Raw genomic sequence first — 23,451 nt, 5'->3', positions numbered from 1 at the left:
TCTATTCTCCAATCTATTACATCTTCATCTTGTATGCAGTGAAGTTCAATCCTTCTCGCCCTTCTTTGAGTCACGGGCAATATGGTTCCATGCTCACAAGCAGACTTCCAATTCAAGACCTTTGAGTACCCTGAGGCCATTTGGGCCAACTCATTTGCCACGTCGTTATATATCCTATTAACACATTGAAGTTCTATTTGGTCGAATTCTTCTAACAATTCTTGGGCGATCTCATATTGACTTATAATGGAATCACTTTGGCATTTAAAATCACCAATCAATTGGTGAATTACCAATCGAGAATCGCCCCTAACGATCACATTTTTTACTCCCATATCTATCATTAATTCTAGGCCTACGATTAAGGCTTCATATTCGGCCTGATTGTTGGTACACATCCTGTCTAAAGTGAATGCGAACTTGTAGCAAATTCCTAAAGGATTAATCAATGCTACTCCTACTCCTGCACCTTTAGAGGTTTTTGACCCATCGAAATACAACACCCAAGGTTTTAGCTCGAACGAATTGATTTCTAATTCAATTTCTTCAGGCATGGATGATCGGCTAGAAAGTTAGCCAAAGTCTGATTTTTGACTGCCTTTTAAGGTATATATTGTATCTCGAATTTTGATAAAACTAATGTCCAAAGGCCTACCCTTTGGTGTAAAATAGGGCGCGAGAACATATACTTAACTAAATTTACTTTAAAAATTAAATAAACGGTTACGGGCTGTAAATAAGCCCTTAATTTTGTACATGTGAAATACAATGCAAGACATAATTTTTCGATAGCAGAGTAATTACATTCACATTTCGTTAACCGTCTACTTAAGTAGTAAATTGCCCTTTCTTCACTAAATTGGTCTTCCTGTGCGACCATTCCAGCTATTGATTCTTTTTCAGCCGATACGTACACTTTCATTGGCCGTCCTTGGATTGGTGACACCAACACTGGTGGACTTGATAAATATGTCTTCAGGCTTTCAAAAGCCTTTTGATGTTCTTCTTTCCAAACGAATTCGTCCTGATTTTTCAGCTTTAAGAGCGGCGAAAAGACTTTAGTTCACGCTGCACAGTTAGAAATAAAGCGTCTTAAAAAGTTTACTTAGTCTAGAAACCTTTGCAATTCTTTTTTGTTACTAGGTGGTTTGGCCTCTAAAATGGTCTTCGCTTTATTTTTATCAAGTTCAATCCCTCTTTTGTGTACCAAGAAACCAAGAAAATTCCCTGCATTAACACCAAATGCACATTTCAAGGGATTCAACTTTAGCTTATATTGCTTCATTCGCTCAAACGAACATCTTAACTGTTCGAAATGGTCCTCTTCTTTAATGAATTTGACCACTATGTCATCTACATACACTTCAACAAACTTGTCTATCATATCATGAAAGATTAAATTCATTGCCCTTTGATAAGTTGCCCCTGCATTTTTTAGGTCGAAAGGCATGACTACCCATTCAAAACATCCTAGAGACCCAGGGCATCTAAAGGCAGTTTTGTGTATGTCTTATTCAACTATATAAATTTGATTGTATCCTGAATACCCATCCATGAAAGAATACATGACGTGTCCGGCAGTTGAGTCTACTAAAGAATCAACCGTGGGCATTGGATACTCATCTTTGGGTGTAGCTATGTTTAAATTCCTAAAATCTATGCACACCCTTAGTTTACCATTCTTTTTTAGTACTGGTACGATATTGGACAACCATTCGACATACCTCGCTGTTCTAATAAAGCCTGCTTTCAATAATCCCTCTATCTCTTTCTTAATCTCAGGGAGTACATTAGGAGCAAAACGTCTAGAAGGCTTCTATGAGGTTTAAAATTAGGCTTAGTTGGTAACCTATGTTCCACTAAGTCTCTATCTAAACCAGGCATTTGTTCATATTCCCAAGCAAAACAATCTTTATACTCCTTTAACAAAGCGATTAATTTATCACTAACCTCTTGATCGAGCATCTGGCTGATGAATGTTGGACGATCTTCTCCTTCATTGCCAATATTTACTTTGATCAGAGGGTCTTGTGCTTGAGCGTATCCAGGTTTGATGATCCGCATCACTTCGTCGTCCAGTTCCCTTGTAGGTACTTCTTCTTCTAAACAGTCCACCTTGTTGACTTCTCGGTCAATGCTTTGTTCTTTCTTTCAGCGCTTTCAGGGCTGTCTCTTCTTTCGCCTTATCATTGCATTCCTTATTGAAAGCCATTAATTTGTCTTTGAAGGCCTGAATATCTGCCGTTTGCTCTTGTTGCTTAGAACCCATTCAAGACTCCTTAATTATTCTTTTGCCAATTACTGGCTCTTCTAGGGCCACTATATTTGACCTCATCTGTCTGAATATTTCAGTGAGTGCGTCAACTAAAAATGGTTTTTCGCTTTGCACGACAACTTGAGTTTCTTCCCCATCTTGTACTACCCTGACAGGTCCATAGTTTCCTTCGTACATAAATTTTTCCATCGAGTTTGCTTCTGCGACAAAGGGCCTATGATCGGCCTGTACCACCTCTTCTTCGCCCTTTTTATTCCAAAAAATCAGTCATTGATGGAGCGATGAGGGTATACAGCGACTTCCGTGTATCCAATCTCTTCCTAGTAACACATTGTAACTAGTAGGACCATCTATTACAAAGAAAACTGTGGTCCTAGTAGTTGTCCCTATAGTTATGTCCAATGGCATAACTCCTTTAGCTGAAGTTGTTCCTCCATTGAAACTCGTAAGGATGACTTCTGTTGGAATTATGTCACCCTCTGTCTTTGCAAGTTTCCTCATCAACCCTAGATGAAATGGTGTTTATAACTGCTCCATTGTCGACAAGCACTTTTGCCACAGGGATGCCGTTAACCAGAGCTTTAACGTACAATGGCCTTAAGTGTCTAGTCAATTTCATGGCTGGCCGTTTAAAAATAACCTTTTCGGCAGCCTCTATTTCTACTTCCTGCTTGTTTTCTATCGAATTATCCCCCTGTGATAAGTCGACGTGCAGCATATCGCGCTGAGTCTCTGTCTCCTGAATTTCCTCCTTACTGTTTTCTAATGCTTCCTCATCAGTTACCCAACCTGTGGGAGGGGGCATTATTCTTGGAGGTGATCCATACTTTTTAGAGCGAGGCACTCTCTTCTTCCTTTTGGGCGTCCCGTACAGTACGTAGAAATTGAAAGGACGCCCAGATGGTTCTCCCAACAAGTCTACTTCGCGAACTCCCTCCCGATGTAGTTGCTTCAACAGAGTATTGCGCGATACTCCTCTCCTTCTTCCTTCTGCTTCTAGGTCGATTTCTTCTTCGATGTCTGTCATCCCATCGTCTTCTTCATCGTTGCAGGCCTCTCTAGAAGTCTGACCTTCTTCACATTCCAGCACGCAAGTCTCTCCTTCGTTGTCCTTCCTTTCTTCTTCTTTATTCTTGAATACATTGGCCAGTAAGTAATTATTGGCCACGACAGGAGGTAACGTACCGAATTGGATAGTAAGGAGCTGATCTAGATCTTCTCCATCCCTTCTGTCTCGCTCAAACTTTGATCTCCCAGAAGAAGTTTCTGGTAGTTCTTTCATTGATTCATCTGTACCGGTCTCTTCACCATCTTTGAGAACATTTTGATTGGCTACCTTGAGTAGTTTAGGCGCTTTAGGATGTGGCACTCCCTGTTGCTGCCTCATCATTCGTCCATAGTTTCGTTGGAAACGCCTTTGTTGGGTTCTAGTCATCTCATCGAAGGGTATTGCCCTTCCTGTATTATACTGGAACGAATGTCATACATTTGGCTGGCGAGGTTGCGGCCTGAATGTTTTCCCATTATCTGCTGGCCTGAACTGCCTCTCAAAAGGCGGTCCTCTATAGAATGATGTACCTCACCCTCTATCAGGCTGAGTGTTTGGGAAGAAAGTAGGGTGATGGGGATGTTGCCATATCCCTGGTTTCTCCGTGTTCCCACTCACTTCTCTTTTACATCTTGCACACAGGACGTCTTCGTCCTTTTTTGGTTCTTTCCCCTTTATTCGTTCAAAGACACTGGGATGTGATCTAGGGTCCTCTTCTCCATCATCTATGACCAACTTGAATTTTGGCAACTTGTTTTTGAAACCAGACGTCACCATGTTCACTCCAAGTGGCTGTGGAAAAGGATTTTCATCCACTGCCATCTTCTTCTTATCGTCGAACATAATTCGTCTTGATTCAATGGCATCCTGCAATACATGACGAAAAACCAAGCAATTGTTAGTCAAATGGGACCATACATTATGCCACTTACAATATTTTTTACCCTTAATTTGTTCAGGGTTTGGCAATTTATGCTTATCGCTCAACTTTATCTGCTTATCCCTATATAATTTATCAAATATAAGGTCAGCTTTGGTTACATCGAACGAGAACGTTCTAGCCTTTATGTTTTCATCTTTCATGAGCTCATCTTTGCCCGATGGTCTAGGCTTAGCCATTATAGGACAAGTATACGTATCTCCTTTGACCAGTTCGGCCAAACATATTTTGGCCTGATCGTATGACTCCTCGCTGATAGTGTGAACGTCAAAATTTGGGTATTTGTAATAAGTCTCTTTACTAGAATTTTTCATCCGCTCTTCCTCTCTTATCAGTCGTTCACACCTAATCACATTCGCACTCAACTGGAAAAGGTCAGGAAATTCCTTGTCCTGGAATTTCTTTTTTAAATCAAAGCTCAAACAACCCTGAGCGATTTTAACAAATTCTTTTTCGGGCAGAGGTACAAAACACTTGCTTCTTGCTGTCTTGAACTTTTGGAGAAAACTTTCTGCCCATTCGTTTGGCATTTGACGTAGATTCACCAAATCAGCCAAAATGACTTCAGACTCAGTTTTATAAAACTGAGTGTGGAATAACTGTTCCAATTGTTGCCATGTTTGAACAGAGTTCGCTGGCAAATTGATGAACCAGGAAAAAGCTACTCCTGTTAATGAACTAGGAAAAAGCCTCATTTTATGGTAATCATTTACATCACTGCTTTGCAATGTGAATCACCCTATGTGTTTTAGAGTAGACACCTCTCCTAAATCGATAAACAGTGAGAATTCTGGCACTTTATACCCTCTAGACCATGGATATGCTTGGTCTACCCAATCAGGATATGGCTTTGTGTAAATCGGTCTAATGACAGGACGCACCCTAAAAGCCATCTGATTCTGTACGATTTCCATAATCTGATTCCTCAACATGACGTTGGGGTCATATGGAATTCCTATAGGTTGGTTAGCTGGTTGATTTGCATGAGGCCTGATGTTTGGTCCTTGATTGGCAACAAAGTTACCATGATTAGGGCCATTACCATTAGCCTGAACATCTATTCCCTCATTAACACGTGGGGTATTCTGTCCATTGTTTAGGATATTATCTCTTACATTTGGATTACCCCCCAAGTTAGGCGTACCACTACCATTGTTCTGATTTGGCACTGCACCACCCCCTTGGTTTGAAGTAGAGGGACCAGAAAGTGGTTCTACCCCTTGATTCGGATTTAGGACTGAGGGATTATGTCCCACAATTGTCCTAGTCTGAAAGTGGTTTGCAAGAGGCATAACCGGTTGACATATTTGGCCTACTAACTTATTCATTATTTCATTCAAAGTGTTTAGTTGTTTGGCCATGTTGTCATAATGTGCATTCCCATTTTGGGTAAATCTTTCCATATTATGAATACTTCAAAGATTTACCTGTTCAACGACATCTTATGTGAGTTCTCCAAGTAGTGCACGCATGGTTTGAGGACTCAACTCTGTCATTAGTTCGTAACGACTGTTATTGCTCTGATTCTGTCCATCTGTTCGAGGAGAGGCATGCTGCTATCCCTATCGCTCGATCATAGACTGGATTCCTCTCTGACTTGCTGCTTCCTTATCGGATCTCTGAGGCATATTGTTTCACCTTTTGTATTTTCAACACCAAACACCACTGTCCCACTGGGCGTGCCAAATTGTTTCGCGCGGGTTCGTCGCCAACAATTAAAAAGGGATCAGACGATTGTGTAAGGAACAAACCTCTTGAGACAAAGTCCCAAAAATGGGTGTTCTTTATTTGCTATGACTTTACAATCGGAAACTAAAAACAGAATGCCTCCAAGGGGTGCAAGCACACGAGTTACTGAAAGAAGTGTTTAAATATAAACTAAGAAATTTAAAATTACATGTTCTCTGTTCGAGAGTTTTTGATTCGGGGTCCTTTGCTCTATATCTTTCCTTCCCTTTATACTCCCTGGATGATCTCTTTGTGATCAACCGTCTAAAAACTGCTTGATCGTTCTATAACTGCCCACTTTCCTCATAATGGCCAACTTGTCATGGAACTGCCTTTTCTAACTGCTGCCATTACTCTTTGTCGTTCAACCTTCTTCAATTGAGTTCCTTGAATCGTGGAACGTGGTAGGGCTACTTTAATAACTGCTTTGATAACTGTGCTTCTTAATAACCTCAACACTTCATGTTTGCTAAGACCTTGGGCGACTCGAAAGTTTGGGCTAGAATAGAGTAACAGCTGTGGGCGACTGCATGTCACTCCATTCGCTCAGATCTTAGGCGACTCGTAAGCTTGGGTGATGGTGTTACCGCGTTCATGGGCCTCCCTATTTGGGCATTCATCTTGAATTGTCTGATTGGGTTTCGTTCTTTGGGCTATCTGATTTGGGGATCCTCCAATTGGGCTTCATTCCTTGGGCCGTTCGATTTGGGTTGAATTTTTATGTGTCAACAATTAGTTATTTAATGTTCAGTGCCTTAGCCGTGGAGGTTGGGTATGGTCTTAGCCAAAAAAACAAAACAAGACAAATAAAAATAATAAAAAAATATTACAGTAGAATATAATAACAAAAATTCCAAATTCAAATGTCTAATTTAGCCATGTTTGATTTAGTTAAAAAATTAAGTTAAAGTCAACAATTAAATTTAACTACACATTTTATGGAATACACAACTTTTATCAACTTTTTAACTAGATATTTAAGCAATTTTTATCAAAATCTGCTAAAAATTTGATTTTTAGCAAAATCAAACAAGGACTTAAAAAGTATTGAGAAATTTTTTCTTTTTATTCAACTGTCTTCTAAATAAATTTAGGTAAAATTGACGAGATTTTCTATAATATGGAACTTATTGTCCACGTTGACGTAAGATTAGGGTATTCAAATAGTTAGAAATTCTCAATTTTCAATAATATTTAAAATGTTTGAAATTTGATAGCACTTTTAAATTACGAGCCATAGATTACCCCTAAAAAGGGTGAAAGAAGATTATTTTATTATTTTTTTTACATTAATATTTTTTCGAAGATTATAAGAAGAAAATGGATATATTATGTCAGGGGTCAATATAAAAATGTCATATAACTTATATTGGTACAAATCACATTTTGATTTACATCTTGAAAAAAGAAAAAAAGAAAAAAAAGAAATATAAAGTCCTTGGATTTTGATAGTTCTTTTTTATATTCAAATGAAATGATATTTTACTTTTAATATACACAGCAAAAAGTAGTTTGTTTTCATTGTCAAATTAGTCACTTGTTTCAATTTTAAAGTTTCATTTCAAAAGATCGAGTTTATTAATAAGAAAAATAATTCAAAATTTGTGTATGTTATGTTATATTTAAAATATCATGAAATTCTATCATTAACGATACCCAGCTCATGGGATAATTGCAGAACTGATTGTTAAAATTTAGAGTTTCATCTTAAAATGTCAACATCATTAAGAAAAATAATCTAAGACTTTATAAGTTGGTCTATATTTTCATCTTTAATCGATGTAAGATTTTATCTCTTAACACTAACTATCTTCGGAGCAAAGGAGCCAATTTTTTACGTTCATAAATAGAAGAATTCGACTCATTTTCTTGCCAATGATCTCATATTATTACTCTATTCCTCTCAAGTAAAAAAAAAAAAAAACTCTCATTTTTGGCAACTCTTATCTAAATCTTGCTATCAACAACAAAGCTTACGTGTTGACGGCCTGACACTGCAAGTAGGCACAAACTTCCTTTTTTTCTATTTTTCCTTTTTTTTTTGGGTAATATATACCGTGCAACACATGTAATTTCCTCGCATATTATCTGACAGGATGAATTAAGCATGGGATCCCGACAAACTTCTATTCAAAGAGAAAAAACTTATTTATTTAGATTTTAACATATATGTGAATATTATTTTCAATTAAAAACCTAACTTAGATATAAGTGATCACAAAATTAAATCCAAAATATTTACTTACGTGACACCATGTTATCTCAAATGAGAACTTATTATCACTATAAATTTCAATCACATTTAAGAATTATAGAGTGACCATAAATGATTTTAGTGATTCGAAGTTACGTGCTGTGTTGCTATCAAGATCTAGTTTAAGATTATATTTTCAGAAATAAAAAGTATTAAAAATTGCAGAAAATTAAAAGGAATCAAGAACACGAAAAAAATTTCGCCACAAAGGGCCCGCATGTTCAATCTTACGACCTACTCACCCGTTGAGTATTCACAAGTGGATAAAGCTCTAAATTCACTAAGAAATCACCACGAAAAGCTACAATATGTACGAATAAATCAGAGATTTCTTCGATATTTCCTCTAGCCTCAACACACAGTGCAAAACCACACTAAATTACTGAGAACCTTTCTCACAGTATACATCAAATGTAGAATATCAGAATCACTCAGATTTTCAGATCAAAAAACTCACAAAGAATATACGGTGTGGTTAAAGAGAAGAAGGCGAGAAAACCCTAAAACACAAAGTTCAACCGTCTCTAAAAATGAATGGTCAAACACTACTTTAAGCAGTCAGTCAAAGAGTCATAGATAAAGGGTTGGGAGATGGCCAAGTGTACGGCCTGATCAAGCATCAATTAAATGAAGAGGCGCGTTTAAAAGAATCATGTTTTCTTCACCCGGGTTGGACAATTATCCACACTCAATAACATAGGCCCAAATATTATGGACCAAGAATATGAGGCAGCCCAAATACTTAACAATCTCTACCTTACTGAACTATTCTTGGTAATTTCTAGGGTTTAGGCATCAACTTGTTTCATTTGCTCTTATTTACCTGTAAAAACAAAAAAGGAGAAAGTTAGTACATGTCTAAAACAGTACAGCTTGATTTTTCTAAACACATTACCTTTCAAGTGATGTTTAGAATTTTCAAGCTGTTTTTAAACTTAGTTAAATGCAGTACTTTGGTCCCTAAATCAGAGGGATTAAATTCTGTTGGGATTTTTACTAAACTGATCAGACCCTTTTCAACTATGTTTTTCACAAAGTGAAACTTAATGTCAACATGTTTTGTTCGATCATGATACATAGGATTTTTGCTGAGATGAATAGCACTCTGATTGTCAGTATAAATTCTAACAGAATTATTTATGAATCCAATTTCATTTAATAACCTTCTCAACCAAAGACCCTCTTTAACAGCATCACAGACAGTTATATATTCTGCCTCTGTGGATGACAAAATAACTAACTTTTGCAATTGGGATTTCCAACTAATGCACCCATCACACAAAGTGAAAACATATGATGAAGTGGACCTTCTCTTATTTAAGTCTCCAGCAAAATCAGAGTCAGTGTATCCTTTAAGAATTATGTATTCTTTGCTGTTCTTAAATAGAAAGCTTATATCTGATGAGTCTTTCAAGTATTTTAGAATCCATTTCATAGCTAGCCAATGAGTCTCACCAGGATTAGCCATAAATCTACTTAGTATACTTATACCATGAGCTAGGCCTAGTCTAGTACAAACCATGAGATACATTATGGACCCTACAATGTTTGCATATGGTACATTTTCCATTCTTTTAAATTCTTCAACAGTTTTTGGTGACTGTTCATTCGACAACTTAAAATGATTTGCAATAGGTAAAGAAGCAGGTTTACAATCAGTCATGGAAAAATTTTCAAGCATTTTCTTCATATAAGCACATTGTTTTAAGCATAAGGTGCAATCTTTCATATTCCTTTCTATTTCCATTCCAAGAATTTTCTTAGCTTGTCCTAAATCTATCATTTCAAATTCGAATTTTAATTTCACTTTAATAAAATCAATGTCAGATCTATTTGGGCAACAACATATCATCAACATATAAATGTAAATAAATGGATTCAGGTCCACCTTACCCTCTGAAAAAGAAACAGGAATCATAATTGCTTTTAACAAAACCCAAGGTTTGAATATATGAATTAAACTTTTTAAACCATTGCCTGGGAGCCTGCTTCAAGCCATAAAGTGATTTTCTTAATAGGCAGACTTTTTCAGTTTTAGTTTTTTCTTCAAAACCTTTAGACTGATTCATGTAAATGGTCTCATCAAGGTCCCCATTTAAAAAAGCAGTTTTTACATCTAGCTGATCAAGTTCCCAATTAAAATGGACAGTTAAGGCAAGCAAAATTAATATAGTTGTGTATTTAGCAACATGTGAAAAAATTTCATTGTAGTCCACTCCTTTCTTTTGGGTAAATCCTTTAGCAATCAACCTAGTTTTGTATCTTTTATCTCCAATACTAGAGTCCCCTTTTTTTATCTTGAAGATCCATTTACAATCCACAACTTTCTGATTTTTAGGTTTATTCACTAAGATCCAAGTTCCATTTTTAATCAATGATTCCATTTCTTCATTCATGGCTTATTTCCAAAACTTGGATTCAGAACAAGTTACAGCTTCTTCAAAGGCAAAATGTTCAGAATTTATAGAGTTGAGAGCATAGAAAAAAGTAATAATTTCATCATCTCTGATCCTAGAAGATGGAAACCTATTCCTCTTATCTCTATCTCTAGTCAATTGGTAATCAACTAGGGATGGATTTATTAATTCAGTTTCATCTTAAGGTTACCATGATTAATATCTGATTGGGTGGTCTCCACCTCAATTAAGTCATTCTGATCATTTGATTCAATTGTTTGATTTTCAAGAATAGCCTCTTTCATAGGTATAGGTTCAACAGATTCTATTCTAGAGGATGATGTCTTGCAGGGTAATTCATTTTTATTGAAGATGACATTTCTACTGATGATTACCCTATAACCTTTTTGACATTTAACCCAAAGTCTATACCCTTTAGTTTCCTCCCCATACCACAAGAAGACACACTTCAAGGATCTTGGTTCAAGTTTACCTTCATTTTGATGGGAGTATGTAGTATAGCCAAAAACTTTAAGTCCATTATAATCAGGTATAGAGTTTGACTACAATTTTTCTGGGACTTGAAAATCAATGGCACTGGAGGGACTTCTATTTATAAGATATGTTGCTGTTTTTAGGGCCTCACCCCAAAAGAACTTTTGAAGTCCAGAACTATGTAACATACACCTAACCTTTTCCAATAAGGTTTTATTCATCCTTTCAGCAACTCCATTCTGTCGAGGGGTGTATATTACAGCTCTATGCCTTAGAATTCCAGATTCCTTACAAAAGGAATCAAATTCCAAATTACAGAATTCAAGGCCATTATTAGTCCTTAGTGCTTTGATTTTCTTATTGATTTGATTTTCAATCATTAATTTTCATTGTCTGAAATTTTGAAAAGCATCAGACCTGTGCTTTAAGAGAAAAGTCCATATTTTTCTTGAAAAATCATCTACAATAAGCAGGTAAAATCTGAATCTACTCAGAGTATTTACAGATGTTAGACCCCAAAGGTCAGCATGTAAATATTCTAAAATAACAGTAGATTCGTAGGTTCCAGATTTAAAAAGGTAATTTGTTTTGCTTTCCAATTATGCAATCTTCACAAAAATTTAGCTTTTCAATATTATCTTTTCCAAAACATTTCATTTTATTTAAAATTGTCAGTCCCTTTTCAGACATGTGGCAAAGTCTTTTATACCATATTAATGACTTGTCAAAAGATGAATTAATAGCTGGAGAGACATAACCTACTAAAGGTTCAACTTGAAGAGTATAGATGCCATTTATTTTAGGAGATGACATGACTTCTTTATTGTTAAGGATCAATCTTATAAGGTTTTTATGAATCCTTATGTCATATTTCTCATCCAATTCTCCTAAAGAAATCAAGTTTCTTTTTAGTTCAGGTACATATTCATCTTTATCAAGTTCAAGTATATAGTTGTTGCTTAACAGAAGATTCAATTTCCAATTCCCTTTATCTAACAACTCATGTCATTTCCCCACTTGAACTTGTCCTCCACTAAGATCAACAAGTTCAGTAAACCAATCTTTAATGGGGCACATATGGAAAGTGCAACCAGAATCTAGCACCCATTCTTTTGGGTCTCTATTGGGGGTATTAACAAGAACAACTCCTTGAATATCAGGTTCATTCTTGCAGACAACAGTTGCAAAACCATCAGTATTTTGTGTGTTCTTCAAATCAGAAATTTTCTTAAAACGGTCTTTTATCAAGTGTCTTGTTTTCCCACAGTAGTAACACTTTCTGACTTGGTTCTTGTATTTTGCTTTGTTCTTGTTTTTATCTCTAAACTTAGGGTTCTGATATTTTCCTTTCTTGTGAGAGTTAAAGTTACACTGATTACTTTTCGTGTTTTGGTTTAGTTTTTCTTTTTTCCTTTCTTGTGAGAGTTAAAGTTACACTAATTACTTTTCTTGTTTTGATTTAGTTTTTTTTTTATGTGTAAACCTTCACTATACTTGGAATCTTTTGAATCGATTTTAAGTTCAAGTTCCCTATTTCTTAGGGGAGAGGTTACTATATCAACTGCGACTTCTTGTCCTCCATACTCCAGGGCATTTCTAATTTTCCTATATCTCACTTAGAGAGTTCAGAAAGGCAACAACTTGTTGGCCTTCAGATAATTCTTCATCACAATTCTCTAAATCCTAAACTAGTTTTATGAATCTATTAATGTTCTCTTCTAGGCCAGAGGAAGAATCAAATCTAAAATTATAAAACTGCCTCAAAAGATAACATTTGTTAGGTGTGGATCTAGTTAGATAAAGGGTTAACAATTTAGTCCATAAGGCCTCAGCAGAAGTTGTTTCACCTACTTTCCTAATTACACTGTCAGAAAGATGAAGGAAAAGAGAACTCCAGGCAATATCATCTAACTCTCTTTTCCTATAGGCACTAGTTTCAGCAGGCCAATTACCATCAAGTGCAGCAGCACATCTCTGTTGTAACAACAGAGCCCTCATTTTTTGGCGCCAGAGACTAAAGTCTCTAGTACTGTTACAGTTCTCAATTTCAAGTTTATATGCAGTTGACATTGTGATAAATGCAATAACAGGATCACAAAAATTGAAAGTAAAAATGCAATTGCTAATTTTGAAACTGTTTAAAGGGTGGTAACCCTTAATTCCAATACTCTCTCAGATTCCCAGATCCTCGTATGAGATCTTAGACAAAGGAGAGTACTGAAGGGCAACTTACCTTAATAACCAGCTCCAAAAAATTAACACAAGTGATCAATAGTAAGGAGAGAGTTCAGAGTACACCAGAAGTGAACCAAGAATTTCAGTATTCATGCAGGGAATGAACGAGTCATAAAGACTCAGCATGAACTTGGTAGGAATTGGACAGAGTCGATCCAACTCACCAGGAACTCAGTACGAGTCATAAGAACCAACAGGACTCAATAATGAGTCAACTTGAAAATCACCACAACTTAGCAGAAACAACAGATCGTTACGAGTCAAGATCGAGTTACAATGATTTTCCAAAGAAAAGTTTAAATAGAACACAGTGTCAACTAATCACCGTAGATCTCAGAGATCTACGTAGATCTCAGAGATCTACACAAAAGGGGTATTCCAATCCTTAAAGAGATCCAACCAGAAAATTGGATCAAAGATAGATCAATAAAAAAACTTTCAAGAAAAACAAATTTTCTAATCACAGAAAACTCCTTCCAATATTAGATCTGCAATTTTCAAAAAAGTATAGGCGTTTTATTTTGAAAAACTAAACCCTAATGCAATTCTTTTAAAAAAGAGAAGGCTCTGATACCACTTGTTGGTATCGGGATCTAGTTTAAGATTATATTTTCAGAAATAAAACGTATTAAAAATTGCAGAAAATTAAAAGGAATCAAGAACACGAAGGATTTTTTACCACAAAGGGCACGGATGTTCAGTCTTACGACACCCATTGAGCATCCACAAGTGGATAAAGCTCTAGATTCACTAAGAAATCACCAAGAAAAGTTACAATATGTACAAAGAAATCAGAGATTTCTTCAATGTTTCCTCTAGCCTCAACACAAAGCACAAAACCACATCAAATCACTAAGAACTTTTCTCACAGTATACATCAAGTGTAGAATATCAGAATCACTCAGATTTTCAGATCAAGAAACTCACAAAGAATATACGGTGTGGTTAGAGAGAAGAATGAGAGAAAAACCTAAAACACAAAGTTCAACCGTCTCTAAAAATGAATGGCCAAACACTACTTTAAGCAGTTAGTCAAAGAGCCACAGATGAACGGTTGGGAGATGGCTAAGTGTATGGCCTGATCAAGCATCAATTAAATGATGAGGCGCGTTTAAAAGAATCATGTTTTCTTCATCCGGGTTGGACAATTATCCACACTCAGCAACATAGGCCCAAATATTATGGACCAAGAATATTAGGCAGCCCAAATACTTAACATGCTGTAAGCCTTGTAGCTTTTTCGGTCCACAATATATTTGATCTTATGAATTCTATATATATATATATCTATATATATATATATATATACCTCTTATCGACTAGTTCTACTAATATCCCACCCATGACTCCTTATACAAAAATTAAAGAACGAGTTTTCAGCAATCAGAATTCTCGAAGCCGACTTTGCTTACTTTTTTTCGGGGATGCAAACACGTTGACTTTAACTTTTTGTGCGTATAAATATGCACATAAAACCTTTGCTTTACCATCAACACAAACACTAGCTAGAAATATTAGCATTGGATTTATTTATCCTTTTTCATTTGTAAAACAATTTGTTCTGTTTTTTCTATAATATCATATAACCAATCGAGGGTTTTCTGCACAAGAAATACTAGTAATGGGGAGTGATTACTTTAAACAAATGTCAATTGCGTTGTTTTTCTTGCTTGCCGTCCCTGCTACTGTGGTTCTACGCCAGAAAACACAGGTTGGATTCTATTCAAGGTCATGTCCTAGGGTCGAAGCCATCGTGCAATCCGCTGTGAAATCTCAATTTAATTCGAATCCCACAGTTGTACCTGGATTGTTCAGAATGCACTTTCATGACTGTTTCGTACAAGGTTGTGATGGCTCTATCCTTATTAATGGTGACGGTACTGAGAAAATGGCCGGACCAAATCATTTGTTGAGAGGATACGAAGTTATTGATGATGCTAAGACTCAACTTGAGGCTGCATGCCCTAGTGTTATTTCTTGTGCTGACATTCTTGCTCTTGTGGCTTGCGATGCAGTTATACTGGTAAGTTAATTTCTCCGTTCATTTTTTGGATTTTATCATTCGTAGGAGCTGAGAAAACAGCCTGTTTTAAGTTTTAACTATATTTTTTACCCATAAATCCAATGAAATGATGCCATGTGGCATTCTGTTAAAATCCGTGTAAATTTTCTCTGTACATATAGCATTGTTCTCAATTTTTAATGATCAATAGTAGTGATAGGACATGCTGCATAATGTGTCAGTATTATGAATTATCGGCATTCAATATGTGTTGTACATGAACTCACTATACATACTTTAAGATAAGTACATGTATTTTAATCCTTAGGCAATAAGACATGTTATTGTCTCATACTGTCATACATATCAAACACAGATATGGACACAAATACGCTTGACACTCATCGAACTAATTGGCTATTTGATTGTTGATGCAGGCTGGTGGACTAGGATGGGCCGTGCCTACAGGAGGGAGAGATGGGCGGGTTTCATTAGCATCCGATGCTTCGAATCTTCCGGGCTTTACGGATTCCATTGACGTTCAAAAACAGAAGTTTGCAGAAAAAAGGTCTCAATACTCAAGATCTTGTCACCCTTGTCAGTAAGCCCATAATAGTATTAATGAAATCTTGTTCACTATATTCTACGGTCTGTAATTTTAATGAAATCTTGTCACCCTTGTCGGTAATCCCAATGTTTAAGTCGCTAAGTTGCTTTTTTTTTTTTTATAGTATCGAAGCTAACTCAAACATCATTGCATGAATATATAGGGGGACATAACATTGGCACCTCAGCTTGCCCGTTCTTCAGATACAAATTATACAACTTCAATTCAACTACCGGCGCTGACCCTTCCATTGACTCCGCATTTCTTCCTCAACTTCGGTCCCTTTGTCCGGAAAATGGTGACTCTTCCAAGAGGGTAGGGCTCGACGGCAGAAGTGAAAACATGTTCGATAACTCGTTTTTCACCAATATGAGGAATGGCTGCGGAATTCTTGAATCAGACCAGAAGTTATGGACTGATGATTCTACAAAAACATTTGTGCAACGTTTCTTAGGAATTAGAGGACTGGTTGGATTGACATTTAGTGCTGAATTTGGGAAGTCCATGGTTAAAGTGAGTAATATTGAGGTTAAGACAGGGACTAATGGTGAAATTCGAAAGTTTGTTCTGCCATTAATTGATGCAAATTAAGGTCTATTTTATTAGGTTATGGAATTTGTGTAAGTGTATTTTATTTTTTATTTTTTAATGAGTTTGTTCATTTCAGTGCAAGCCGATGTTCATCGAAATATATTAAAAATAATAAACTAGTAATTTCTATTATATGTAGATGCATGTTTTTTCTATGGTCAAGCTTGAATGACATCTTTAAAATCATCATGTCAAGTTACGGCAATCAATGAAATGAACAGCTCAACCTATTTGTTTAAAGCTTTGCCAGGAAGCTTCTACTTGTTGAAGCTTCGTTCCCATCGAAAGTAACCTATTATGGTCATTTATTTCATTCAATACACTTTTCAAGATTAGACATGACAATTGATTGAATGTTTTTATCGAAAGTTTAAATATTCAAATTCTGCTACACATGTAAGCGGGATTCAATATTGGGATTTGAATAGATTATAAAATTAATAAAATTTGGTACAATGGAATAGGGAAATTTACAAAATGCACCCTGCATTTAGGATGCATTCATAATTTGCATACCATATAAGCTAAAGAAGATGAGAAATGGACGAACACTGAAGAAAGTGAACATTTTAGAGTACCACGAGAAGGTCGAGGACCAACTTTCATGTTCTCAATATATGGAGGACAAACTTAAAAATAACTAAACCCCATTAATCTAAGTCTAAACTGAAAATCTAAATCCAATCCCCCTCAAACCACACCCTGACTACTCCAAATTCATAAGGGCAACTTATGAAATTTCCCAATTTGGGCAACTTACAAAATGCCCTTCAAATTAGGGGTATTTTGAAAAATCATATGAAAGGTTTTTTGAAAGTAAAAATATTGTGTAATATTAAAAAGTTATACAATGTCAATTTTTTTTTAAAAAAATTGTCACTTTTTAATAAAAAAAAAGTGACACAATGTCACTTTTAAAAGTTAAATGTCACTTTGTTATTAAAAATAACATACAATATCACATTTATTAAAAAGTTATGTTTGTCACTAAAAAAGTGATAGAAATCTAGAAGATGATTGAAAACAGTGACAAACACTAAAAAAAAAGTAACGAAAATTCAAAAAAAGGTGACAAATACTAAAAAAAAGTGACAAAAATTCATAAAAGTGAATTCAAAAAAATGACACAAACTAAAATAAGTTACGCGTGCTAAAAAAAGTGATAAACACTTAAAAAAAGTGATGAAAATTTAAAAAAGGTGATACAAATTCGAAACAATGACAAACAAACACTCAAAATTAAAAAAAAAAAAAATGGGACAGAAATTTAAAAAAAGTAGTTAACAATACATCAAAAATTACAAAGCTAAATTGCTTAACATGGATGAATACTAAAAAGTGATAAAAATTCAAAAAAGTTATAATAACTCAAAAAGTGACATAATCTAAAATATCCGATTAAGCTCTTTATTGTAATTACCCAAAAAAGTGAGAGTATGCTGTTTATTGTAATTACAAGGATAGTTTGAGGATACTGAGGAAAATATCTGTTATGTAATTAGAGTATCCTCCTACCATTTTCAGCAATACTAGAATGTACTTGCCAAGTGATATGATCACAAGTCGGATTTTTGACATTCTGTGAAAAGAACGATAATTGAAGACAGACAAAATGAACCCAGAATTTCAGAAATTGAGAAAAAATTATTCATCCTGACCCCTCCACGTATATATGCAGTTGTGTGTGAGTGCATGTGCATTATGAGTTAAGGGGGAAAGAGATTAATGGAACTAAAATTGCATTGAACCCAAATCATCAATTTATACGTCATTCTGCCAGCAAAATTTACAAGTTTAACTGTATCACGATTGCTATAAATTCTATATACACATAGTGATAAACTGTTCTTTCGATTTGATTTTACGGACTTCACCTTTACTGACTCGTCCTTCTTGGGAAGAACTATCACTCTAAATGTCTACACTGCTGCCAAAGTTGCTTCCATAGAAACAAGCCAGTATACATTTAAATGCTCCAATAAAGAAAGAAATATCAGATTAATTTGGAAGTTACCTGAACTTCAAAATTCTGAACTTTCATTTAGATTCAAAGCAATTAAACCAAAAATCCACAAAGCATAAACAATATACTCTAAAAATTTCAATCCTCTCCGACTGAGGTACACGTACCCACCCCCCAAAACTTCCCTATTCCACTTTGATCACAGAAAGTGAGGTTTCAAAGAAAGGCAAAAGAAGACCCCAAACATAGAAAAAGCACAAAATAATATCTAGACATGTAAACAATAAGTATGCATATGCAAAGTGAACTCTATGGCTTTGTCAACGAGTTCTTGCCGGCATCGTAGACTTGACGAAGGAGGGAAACGGGTTTGGTCTTGCTCATAGCCATTACTTGGATGTTTCATTTGAAGGATCTAAACAATTTGGGAGGAGAGAGCAGAAAAGCTTTGATGTGAATGGTTTGCGAGTTTTTTGGAATCGACGGTTTTAATTTGGGCTATGGGGTTTTAGACGTATTTAATACTTGATTAAATGTTTTAATTAATTTTAAGAGTACTGCTCGAAATTCTCATTTTTGGGGTTGGCTTAATTTTCCCAATTCATAACATCAACCCAAGCCCAAAGCGAACCCAAATCTGTAAACAAAGGAAACTAAAATCCAAACACCTTTGAACCCCGCACAATCCAAGCCCAAACTAAAGTCCAAAATCCATACCCAATTGAAACTAAAACCCAGGCCCAAACTGAAAACAAAATAAAACCCAAGCCCAATAAACTAGAAATAGTTATTATGTAAATAAAAAAAATGGTTAGCCTAAAAAGTAAAAACCATTGACTTACATGTCTATTACTACTATTATTATTCAGGTTGATCATATTCCTGATAATCACATTAATTTTGTTCGCCCCCTCAACTAGTTTTTGCTGACATCTCTAAAGGTAGTTTAAGAAACAAATTGATCATATTCTTGATAATCACATGATTTTTGTTCGCTCCCTCGACCCAAATTTGATCATATTCTTGATAAAAACATGAATTTTGCTCGCTCCCTCAACTAGTTTTTGCCAACGTCTCTAAAGGTAGTTTAAGAAACACCCATTAATTGAATATGTGACGATCTAACAAAGTGGACGACAGTAAAAAAAACACAATTGTAGAAAACAGAAAACTAATTACATAAAATTCCGAACAATATTATGCACAGTACATCTGAAGAACAAATAACAACTACAGAACAAAATTTCAGTACAATTGCTGCAGATTCTTCTTGATTTCTATACAAGAGCTACTTCTTCCCTTCTTGGTATTGCGGTGGCTTTGCAGATGGGACATACATTTTTTTGACACAACCACCTCGTAATGCAATCGACATGATATTCATGTCCACACGGAAGGCGTCCAATGCTCTCATCGTCTTCGTACTCGCATTGGCACACCACACAGATTTCAGGCCCTTCGTTTGTGGGTTTTGCCTCTTCCGAAGTAGCGAACTTTCTTGTTTTTAAATGTCGGAGGATAGTTTCTTGTGAGAAACTGGTCCGGACCAAATGATCACGAGAGATGTTGGTAGACAAATTTGATCTCCGATGCTCGATAAAATCAGACTCATTCCATACTTCGACTTCATCATATGAACCTTGCCATGTTCGATTCAAGCGTCGGTAGTTTTCTTGAACATGCTCCCTGGATCGTCGTCGTCGAGGAACATGCTCGTAAGTTAAAGGAAACTGATAATTTCTGCCTTGTGACTCAACCCAGTAGTTTTCTTGCATTATGGTGGTATAACCGGGAAAGTAAGTGAAAGTAAGGGTAAAATAGAATGGTTGGATGGGTTGATTCTGAAAATTATACGCCATAGTAATTGACGGTGAGTGTATTTTAAGCAAGAAATTCTTGAAATATCAGAACTGATGAACGGATTGTAAAGAAAATATGAAATTGTTGAGAAGAGAAGGGAGGGTGCTGCCTTATATAGAAGCGGGAATAAGTTGTAAATCTTTCCGGGAAAAGGAAATAAACTGTGAGTCAGTCTCGGAAAGGAAAGTACACAAAAAGGAAACAAATTTTGAGTGAATCCCGAGATGGAAGAAAATCAGATTTCTAACGTTAATTTTCTCTTCAAATTCAAATAGATATGGGTTTTGTTTTGAGACTTACCATAAATTTACTTTAAATAGATATGGAAAGGAAAGTGCTGACTTGTTATAACTGTTGATGGAAGAATAAACCGATTATAACGTTAACTTTTCCCTTCAAATAAATACGGGTTTTGTTTTGACTTCTGAGACTTAGAACCTGTTTGAACCACATTATAATGAGAATGAGAATGAGAAATTGAGCCGTTATGGGCCACACACCAGATATAGAAATTAAAAAATGATGGTTTGATGTGATGAATAACGATCATATTTTTCATTTTAATGAGGTAAAAATGTGGCTCAAACAGGAGCTTACCATAAAATCTGGTCTGTCAATTGTGGTATTTAACTTTTTAACTCCGCGTGATTGATAAGCTGACTCTTCTTCATTAAGTTTCAGTTTCAAACTTAATTAAATGTCTGAGAACTGAATTAATTAATTATGTCATAAAAAGAGGATTATTAAACTTTTAATTAAGCTTAACTACAAGCTTGAGTTCATTTATATAAGCCATTGTAAAATTGTAATAGATAGCTTATTTCAATTCCTTATTACACTTTTTGCCCTTACTTTATATAAACTATTGTAAAATTGCAATCCTAATCTAGATGATACTAAATGATTTGTTAAATGAAATGTGAAATTATAGGAATTATTTAATTTTAACTATTTGCCAACGTCTCTAAAGGTAGTTTAAGAAACACCCATTAATTGAATATGTGACGATCTAACAAAGTGGACGACAGTAAAAAAAACACAATTGTAGAAAACAGAAAACTAATTACATAAAATTCCGAACAATATTATGCACAGTACATCTGAAGAACAAATAACTACAGAACAAAATTTCAGTACAATTGCTGCAGATTCTTCTTGATTTCTATACAAGAGCTACTTCTTCCCTTCTTGGTATTGCGGTGGCTTTGCAGATGGGACAGACAATTTTTTGACACAACCACCTCGTAATGCAATCGACATGATAGTCATGTCCACACGGAAGGCGTCCAATGCTCTCATCGTCTTCGTACTCGCATTGGCACACCACACAGATTTCAGGCCCTTCGTTTGTGGGTTTTGCCTCTTCCGAAGTAGCGAACTTTCTTGTTTTTAAATGTCGGAGGATAGTTTCTTGTGAGAAACTGGTCCGGACCAAATGATCACGAGAGATGTTGGTAGACAAATTTGATCTCCGATGCTCGATAAAATCAGACTCATTCCATACTTCGACTTCATCATATGAACCTTGCCATGTTCGATTCAAGCGTCGGTAGTTTTCTTGAACATGCTCCCTGGATCGTCGTCGTCGAGGAACATGCTCGTAAGTTAAAGGAAACTGATAATTTCTGCCTTGTGACTCAACCCAGTAGTTTTCTTGCATTATGGTGGTATAACCGGGAAAGTAAGTGAAAGTAAGGGTAAAATAGAATGGTTGGATGGGTTGATTCTGAAAATTATACGCCATAGTAATTGACGGTGAGTGTATTTTAAGCAAGAAATTCTTGAAATATCAGAACTGATGAACGGATTGTAAAGAAAATATGAAATTGTTGAGAAGAGAAGGGAGGGTGCTGCCTTATATAGAAGCGGGAATAAGTTGTAAATCTTTCCGGGAAAAGGAAATAAACTGTGAGTCAGTCTCGGAAAGGAAAGTACACAAAAAGGAAACAAATTTTGAGTGAATCCCGAGATGGAAGAAAATCAGATTTCTAACGTTAATTTTCTCTTCAAATTCAAATAGATATGGGTTTTGTTTTGAGACTTACCATAAATTTACTTTAAATAGATATGGAAAGGAAAGTGCTGACTTGTTATAACTGTTGATGGAAGAATAAACCGATTATAACGTTAACTTTTCCCTTCAAATAAATACGGGTTTTGTTTTGACTTCTGAGACTTAGAACCTGTTTGAACCACATTATAATGAGAATGAGAATGAGAAATTGAGCCGTTATGGGCCACACACCAGATATAGAAATTAAAAAATGATGGTTTGATGTGATGAATAACGATCATATTTTTCATTTTAATGAGGTAAAAATGTGGCTCAAACAGGAGCTTACCATAAAATCTGGTCTGTCAATTGTGGTATTTAACTTTTTAACTCCGCGTGATTGATAAGCTGACTCTTCTTCATTAAGTTTCAGTTTCAAACTTAATTAAATGTCTGAGAACTGAATTAATTAATTATGTCATAAAAAGAGGATTATTAAACTTTTAATTAAGCTTAACTACAAGCTTGAGTTCATTTATATAAGCCATTGTAAAATTGTAATAGATAGCTTATTTCAATTCCTTATTACACTTTTTGCCCTTACTTTATATAAACTATTGTAAAATTGCAATCCTAATCTAGATGATACTAAATGATTTGTTAAATGAAATGTGAAATTATAGGAATTATTTAATTTTAACTATCAGTTAATGTCATATTATTGCCATCTAACTTGAGATTGCAATCCTAGCGGAGCTAAATGACGTTACTCCAAAAATAAAGTTAACCACCTTTTTTCACGCCTTCACCATATAAAAGGCTTTTATCCCTTCTTTTAAGCCTACATCCTGCCTTTTCCCTTCTTTTAAAATACTGATGATAATGCAGGCTAGTTAGTGTAATCAATAATTTTCAAATTTAGCCCCTATTTGATTTCCATTCTTCCAAAAATTCATTTTTTCAAAATTTATTTTTAATCACATGTTCTTTAATGAAATAATATTACATGTAAATCAAAAAAATTTCTTTAATTTTTAATAACAAATTCTCGATCAATCTACTAT

The 23,451-nt window shown here is 35.3% G+C and overlaps 1 protein-coding gene and 1 pseudogene across 1 annotated transcript; one reads left to right on the top strand and one right to left on the bottom strand.

Moving 5' to 3' along the window:
* The first annotated feature begins 9,906 nt into the window (after positions 1-9,906).
* LOC111394962 lies at positions 9,907-16,561 on the top strand (annotated as a pseudogene).
* A 3,250-nt stretch (positions 16,562-19,811) lies between these two features.
* Positions 19,812-20,393, bottom strand: LOC111394255 (E3 ubiquitin ligase BIG BROTHER-related-like). The gene has a single exon (XM_023020011.1). The coding sequence runs from the start codon at positions 20,391-20,393 to the stop codon at positions 19,812-19,814; it is 582 nt and encodes a 193-aa protein (XP_022875779.1).
* Between the last annotated feature and the right edge of the window lie 3,058 nt (positions 20,394-23,451).

Source organism: Olea europaea, chromosome 5 (genome assembly GCF_002742605.1).
Source record: "Olea europaea var. sylvestris chromosome 5, O_europaea_v1, whole genome shotgun sequence".
Lineage (NCBI taxonomy): Eukaryota > Viridiplantae > Streptophyta > Magnoliopsida > Lamiales > Oleaceae > Olea > Olea europaea.
Note: the sequence above shows the minus strand (reverse complement) of the source record. Positions and strands in the feature narration are given on the sequence as shown.

Coding starts and splice junctions, on each gene's coding strand:
- LOC111394255 (XM_023020011.1), bottom strand. CDS start 20,393: ATGGCGTATAATTTTCAGAATCAACCCATCCAACCATTCTATTTTACC.